This window comes from Orycteropus afer, unplaced genomic scaffold (assembly GCF_000298275.1).
Source record: "Orycteropus afer afer isolate SDZICR_OR568_19922 unplaced genomic scaffold, OryAfe1.0 scaffold00118, whole genome shotgun sequence".
In the NCBI taxonomy this organism is placed as follows: Eukaryota; Metazoa; Chordata; class Mammalia; order Tubulidentata; family Orycteropodidae; genus Orycteropus; species Orycteropus afer.
The window spans coordinates 8,895,719-8,903,511 of NW_006921705.1; the positions used below are offsets into that span (position 1 = coordinate 8,895,719).

The 7,793-nt window shown below is 42.3% G+C and overlaps 1 protein-coding gene across 1 annotated transcript; it reads left to right on the forward strand.

Annotated features, from left to right (window-relative positions):
• Nucleotides 1–209: 209 nt before the first annotated feature.
• IFIT2 (interferon induced protein with tetratricopeptide repeats 2) lies at nt 210–7,329 on the forward strand. Its single transcript, XM_007944056.1, has 2 exons — nt 210–268; nt 5,931–7,329. Exons 1-2 carry the CDS (start codon nt 210–212, stop codon nt 7,327–7,329), a joined length of 1,458 nt encoding a protein of 485 aa, XP_007942247.1.
• The last annotated feature ends 464 nt before the right edge of the window (nt 7,330–7,793 follow it).

Consider the following 7,793-nt stretch of genomic DNA (forward strand, 5'->3'; position numbering starts at 1 on the left):
AAAGCTACTCCTTTCAGTGTCTTGTGGGTCGTATTGGTATTAAGGGTGAACAGAGTGAGGATGGGTTAACATTGTAATAATGAAGCAACGGTCCTTTCTAAATATATCCTTCTCCCAGCTGGGGTCCCTTGATGTCAGCTGACGTGGGACATCAATAAAATCCACCAAAGGGAAGTTGTTATGACCTGCTGTGCAGAGTAGGGGCCCTGATGGGTGTGGTTCTTACTCCAGATGCACTTTCTCCCAGCAAGATTCTGGCCAATGTCAAGTCAGTTTCACTTTCTGGTTTCATTTTCAGTTTTCTAAAGTCAGTTGCAGGAAAACAAGGAAAGGAAACCAACTGATGCCCTCATTTATAGGGCTGTTCGGCATTTATTGGAGGCAGAAAAGGAAGGCTTCTGAAGAGCACAGCAGCCTGAACTGCAGCCTCTCAGAATAGCTGGGAAGTGCACAACCATCATGAGGTAAAGACTTCTCCTTTCTCCTCTGTGTTAAAATGTTCATTAGAGCTTGTTGTGAAAGCAAATCCTAAGCAACCATTTCCTGCTGAAGGCAACTTCCTGAATTGTTCTGTTTAAGTGTTTGTTTTATAGCCTTACTATGCATCTATTTAATTATAAATCTATGTTATTGATGCTGGCATTTTATTCCTAAGTCATTTTCTGCTCACGCAGTCAAGCTTCCTATGGGTGTCTCTAGAATTGCTCACAGGGAGGAGCTGAGAGCTGTTGTAGGAGAGAGAGGAGTTTGGCAGGAAAAAAAGGGAGGAGAGAGAGACTCATATTTAGATAGAATCAGGCAGGTGGCTAATTTAAAAGTTAAATTAAATAAGGGGAATTGTTCTGATCGGCTGCCCCTTTTTTGTTTATTATTTGAAGTGGTTAAGTCAGTAGAGTATTAGAAAATTATTTTTTAGCAAAAGATTTGCTTTTAGCAATTGTTAAAGATGCACTCAGCATAGCGATCCTAGTTGACGCTATGGTGAATTTTGTCTTTAAAGTGCTCATTCATCTCAGACTGACATTACAGCTGGCAAACTAACCGAAATGTTTTTTATCTCAAAATTCTACTGATTGGCTAGAGTCCTCCTTTCTGAAGTGTGAATTAGAGACTGAGCGCTTGGATAAACTAGTCCTCACCTTCAGGATGCCCACATCTCCCAGAAACATAAGATTGTCCTGCAGAGGAGGTGTTAGGTCAGTGGGTAGGAAAGGAGCTCTCTACTTTCTCCAGTTTGAGGGTTGGGGTGGCTGGACCTGGTTGCCAAAGCAACCTGGCTCCAGAATCCAGGGATTTAGCCCCTGAGATCACTTTCTAGGGGTCACATTGCCTTCTTGGAATGATTCATTTTTCAGCTACTCTGCATGTCTGCCTGACAGAAAAAAAATCTGACATATTTGCAATGTATTCGCCTATGTTGTTGTTGTTATTTGTCATCCAGTCGGCCCTGACTCATAGCGACCTCTCCTTGGGTTTCCAAGGCAGTATCACTACGGAAGTAGATTGCCCCATCTTCCTTAGTCACCCATAATCTACAGAGCCCATGTATCTCTTTTTCAGAATTTTAATGTGGTCTTGTTATCTTAGAATCTGTCCCATAACATTACAAAGCCACCATTTCCTCGTCTCACTTTCCTTGATTCTTTAGCTATAGGCAGGGGCAGATTAACCAGTAAGCAAAGTATACACAGGCTTCCTTGTGCTTACCCACTAATCTGTAGTGCACAATTCCACATAATGTGGTGAAAACCAGGTGAAATCGTGCACTGCAGATTAGAAGCAAGCACGATGAAACCTATGCATTCCTTGTTTATTGGGTCAGCTGCTCCTGGCAGGGACTTTCATTGGCTGTTGCCCTTGTACTTTAAGACAGTAGTTTCACACTTGAGCTCCCTAAGAATCACATTGAGAGTTTGTTAAAGACAGATTCCTGGGCTCAACCCCCAAGAGATTTCAATGTAGTAGGTCTAGGTTGGGTCCTGAAGATGTAAATTTTTAACAAGCTCCTAGGTGATACTAATACCACTGGTCCTAAAACCACACATTGAGTAGCACCACTCTAAGACACTGTAGTAGCAGCATTAGTTCCATGTCTGGTGAACAGTGTCACTGTAGCATTCATGAAGATAGGAAGCAGCAGAAGAAAGTGTCACATCTATGTAAATGCTTGGAACTTTGAGAGCAATTCACAGTATAAGATTCACAAGTCTACACTCAGGATAGCAAATATCTGGGACTCACTTCTCTTATTTACTAGTGAAAATAAAAATCCATGGTCAAGCAGTGAAATTGGATGGAGTTTTGAGTGGCTTCTCCAAAGGAATTTTACATAAGTGGATTTACAGCCTTAGAAACCCAAAGGGGGTCGCTATCAGTCAGAACTGATTCTATGACAGTGGGTTTGGTTTTATACATTAAAGGAGTCCCTGGGTAGCACAAATGGTTAGGCTGGGTTTCTAACTGAGGTTGGCAGTGTAAGTCTACTCAGAGGCACCAGGGAAGAAAGGCCTTTTGATCTACACCTGAAAAGTCAACCATTGAAAACGCCATGGGGCACCACAGTTCTACCCTGACACACACGGTGTTGCCATGAGTCCGAAGAGACTTGAGAGCAACTGGTTTGGTTTTTGATTGTGGTATATATGAAATGTCTCTATTCTGTCAAATGCACAACAGGCTGTATGTTTTATATGTCAGAGATAGTATCAACTGTATTCACTCTCTTCTTATCTTTTATAAAATGAGAAAGAAGCTAACAAGCCTCATGTGTAAAAGAATCCTTCTGTAACCTCACTGAGAAAGAAGATCTATCATATTGAATATGAACTTTTTAAGGGGAGGCTGCTGTCATGAAGATGCTAGATACCCTCCCCTAGTTACATCAAGAGGCTCAAACAACCTGGTTTTTCACTAAGACCTGCCTGGAGCTTTGAAAGGAATCCTTCCCAGAGCAGAAACTCCCACCATCTCATTGTTTGTTTGTTTGTTCTATTTGAGCTAATTAAGTTTGTTTCAAGTAGCAGAAAAGAGTAGGAACTAAAGTGCTTCACAGAGGCAGGGATGCACGATCCCAGGAGGACTAGAGCAGGACACTAGGGAACTTGGGGGCCCAGTCCTTATGCCTTCTCTTTGTGTATCTGAGTGCTTTCTCTGGAGCATGTATTACAGAATATGATCAGTCTTAAAGATGGTTGCCAGCCAATTCCCAGAGTGTGCAACACCCTTCCTAGCACATTAAGACTTGCTCTGGCTCCCCGGCTCCCATGTCAGTTCCATTTCCTGCTTCCACTTGAAATTAAGTGCCAAATTGGGAGGGGGTGGGGAATGGCAGGTCATTCTGTACACAAAGTGAGGAAAAGCTGTGCTCAAATAATTTCTATTAGAAGGATCAGGCAGAAGTCAAAGATGTCCCAAATGTTAAACTTTTCCAAACTATGTACCACTCCATCAACTCTACTATCAACTGCTCATCCTCCCGCTCAGTATTCTCCTTCCCACCCTCGGGTTCCCTAATTCACTGTAACATCTCATAGAACTCACAACTGCCAAGGAAATGGTTCACTAGGTTGTAGATGTTGACAAGTCCCAAATCCATGGGTGAAGTGCCTGGAGGGTTCTCCTCACCCACATGGTTGCAGGGGCCACCAAATCCAGCTGGGTAGGTCAGACAACAGGCTTCTGTCTCACAAGGCTGAGGAAGCTGGTGAATCAGGTCCGAGTCAAGAACGAGAGGTCAGATGACAACAAGCTGGATGCAGGATCCAGAACAAAAGAGAGAACTTCACTAGAGCATTCATATATATTGGATACAGACCATACCCACAGGAAAACTAAGGGTGGTGCCTTGAGTCATACTTTACAGTAAGACACTGATTCAAGATATATCCCACCATAATCTTGCCTCATTAACATAACAGACAACTCACTCCAAAATGAGACAATAACCATAAACAGAGACTCTGGCTATAAGGGTCATATTAAGTAATTCACCATGCCACAAAGGGACAGAAAGAAAGTGGGGGAATATAATCTTCAATGTAACAAATATTCAAAAGTGATCTTTGCCACTGTACATAGATTTCCAGATATATATTAGTTGTGTATGTCAGAATTCATAATATCTAGAAGATGTAGCTCCTGATAAAAGGCCTGGTTAATACATACCATGATTTTTTTTTTTTTAAGTGAGAAAAAAGCAACATTCAGGGACTCTAATACATAGGCAACATGGAGAAATATTTTTGGGCAAGGAATGATTTTGGACCTAACCATCTCTGAAGTTACTCAGAGTACAGGTTTCTGTTTATTTGTCTCTTTGCTGTTTTGTTTGTTTGTTTGTTTGTTTGCTCATTCATTCATTCCTTTCCTTCAAGGACCAACAGTGAAGGGAATGGAAAATCTTTTCAGGAAAGTATCAAGAGCATCTAAAGAAAAAGAGCTCTTCTTATGAGAAAAGGAGCTTGAGAGCATCCTGTAGCCACACATCTCACCTGCTGCTATAAAAGCAAACCACAGCAGAAAAAAATAATTTCAAAAGGAAATTCCACCAACAAATGCAAAATTATTAATAGGCCAACTCAATGAGATGTGTTAAGAACAGAAATTGCCAGTTTAGAAGTAGAGGTAGGAAAAAGAAAAAAGAATAAAAAATGATTAAATTTTATTCTAAAACAAAAGTTTAAGGCTTGACTAACATAGATAATAATAAAACAGTGAAGAGGTACAGTTAACAATTAAACAGTGAAGAGTTAAGCAGTCCTGACCTAAGTGTCCATCAACAGATGGATGGACAAACAAACTATGGTACATCCACACAACAGAATATTAGGCAACATTAAAGGAAAATGAAGAATCAGCAAATCACCTCATAATGAGGATGGACTTGGAGGATACTATGCTAAGTGAAATAAGTCAATCATCAAAAGACAAACATTGTATGATTCCATTATTATAAAAAGGCAAGGAAAGGTTTACACAGGGAAGGAAATTTTCTTTGTTGGTTACCAGGGATGGGAGGGGAGGAAAAGAAAGGGAAAATAGATGGATAGTTAAGAAATAGGTTTGAAACGGGTAAAAGGAAAAGCAATAACAAAAGCATGTAACTAGCACAATACCACTAAGGAAAATGAAGACATGGAGAGGTGCCTAAGAGGTAGAGATAATAAAGGCAAATGCTATTGCATGCACAATACTGCATTATCAGTAACGGCAAAGACTAAGCTACAGGTAGATACATAGGGAGACAGGCAAGAAGATCAGGTATGGATGGGAATATACTCGCAGCCGTACATAGGTTTGGCAGACGATATTCCTACATACGTATGTGCCATAAAAATATCCACATGCAGTTTAAACCTACCAGGAGGCAGTTAGGATAACTTCTTAGCCACAGCTAAGCACCTTGAGGGAGTGAGTTGCTGGGCCTGCGGACTGGGGACCATGGTCGCAGGGGACATCAAGTTCAACTGGCACAACATTGTATACAAAAATAATTTTAAAAAATAAAATGAAAAAGAGTTAAGTAGTTAAGGTAAATAGTTAGAAGTAGGATTCAAACTCACACCTTCATTAGAGACCAGAAAGACACAAAAACAGTTCCCACAGTTTGGCAACCTCTGCAGAGGCCTTCGAAAGCGGAAAGCTGAGGGCAGAGCTCTAAACAAAAACTGCCTTGTTCAGGGCCATGCAGTCCCAACCTCAGAGACACTGCCCATTGCTCTCCCTTATTCTTCGGTTCCCCACATTCTCAGATTCCTGCCTCACCATGCATTTGACACACAGACAGAGTACAGGGGAAAGAAAGGAAATCTGTTCTTTTTTGATTTGGGTTGACTGTCTTCAGGAGGAGGAGGAGATACGTATTTGCAATCTGGATTTCTTACCAGAAATGTGCTGTGTCTCAATGTGCCCGTCTCTGTTTTTCCCTACAGTGAGATCACCAAGAATTCCTTGGAGAGCGGCCTACGGCAACTGAAATGTCATTTCACCTGGAATTTAATAGAGGGAGAAAATTCCTTGGATGATTTTGAAAACAGAGTATTTAATCAGGTTGAGCTTCAGAACAGTGAATTCAAAGCCACAACATGCAACATACTGGCCTATATAAAACATCTCAGAGGCCAAAATGAGGCCGCCCTGGAATGCTTACAGCAAGCTGAAGAGTTGATCCAGCGAGAGCACGCTGACCAAGCAGAAATCAGAAGTCTGGTCACCTGGGGAAACTATGCCTGGGTCTACTATCACATGGGCAGGCTCTCGGAAGCTCAGATGTATCTAGACAAAGTGAAACAAGTCTGTAAGAAGTTTTCCAGCCCCTATAGAATTGAGAGTCCCGAGATAGACTGTGAGGAAGGGTGGACATGGTTAAAGTGTGGAGGAAACTCTAAAGAAAGGGCTAAGGTGTGTTTTGAGAAGGCTCTGGATAAAAAACCAAAGAACCCAGAGTTCACCTCTGGACTAGCAATCGCGAGCTACTGTCTGGATACGTGGCCACCTGATCAGAACCCCATTGGCCCTCTGAGAAAAGCCATTGGGCTGAATCCTGAGAACCAGTATGTTAAAGTCCTCCTGGCTTTGAAACTTCAGGAGATACATGAAGAAAGTGAAGGGGAGAGTTTAGTTGAAGAAGCCTTGGAGAAAGCCGCATATGCAGAAGATGTAGTTGGTGCTGCAAAATTTTTTCAAAAAAAAGAGGCCCTGGACAAAGCTATAGAAGTGCTTGGAAAGGCTTTAGAATGCATGCCAAACAAAGGCTACCTGCATTACCACATCGGGTGCTGCTATAGAGCAAAGGTCCTTCAAATACAGCGTGACGGGAATGGGAGAAAAAAGATGTTACAAGAAGTAATAGAACAAGCTGTGGATCATTTAAAGAAAGCTGATGATCTCGGTGTGAATCTCCCCAACGTCTGCTCCTATCTTGCCTGCCTTTATGCTCAAACAAATCGGTACGAAGAAGCTGATCATTACTTCCAAAAAGAATTCCGCAAAGAGCTTAATCCTGTAGCAAAGCAGCTGCTCCATCTGCGATATGGCAACTTTCAGCTGTATCAAATGCACTGTGAAGAAAAGGCCATCGACCAGTTTATAGAGGGTGTGAAAATAAACCAGAGCTCAAAAGAGAAGGAAAAGATGAAAAACAAACTGCAGAGGATTGCTGAAATGCGGCTTTCTCAAAATGGAGCTGATTCTGAAGCTTTGCGTCTCTTGGGGATCCTTGCTGAGCTGAAGGAAGAAGTGCAGCAAAGAGATGAAGACTGGGAGGAGGGTCTGGACTCTGCTAGCCTCCTCCCTTCAGCATCTATAGTCAAAGCAGGGGCTGAGGAATAGGGACACAGTACGCAGAGAGCTGCTGCTGGAAGGGGGCCAAAACCCCTCCACCAGGGGGATATTCAAATATTTAACCTGGACTAAGTGGAGCACTGGCCCTTGTACTGGATCAGAGTTAGGGAGAACCCCTGCTGTGGGGTTCAAGTATTAACTCTTGAATTACTAGATCATATGGAGGTTCAGGGGGTTCTGAGGGAGGACCCAGATTGGGAGGTAGGTCAGGGGCTTGGGAAAGGGGCCGTTTCCCAACTGAACTGTTGGGTGCAGTTTGTTCTATGATATTCCCTTAGTCACACACCCTTAGTGGTACAATACATTGGGCTTGCTCATACATTTATACAAAATAGCAGGTCCCTCAAATCTGTAATTCTGTGGTTCATCTTTTAAATACTTTTCTATCATTGGAGTCATTTTAGATCTTGGGCAAGTGGGCTGGATGTGCTGCTGTGTCCATCAAAAGGACC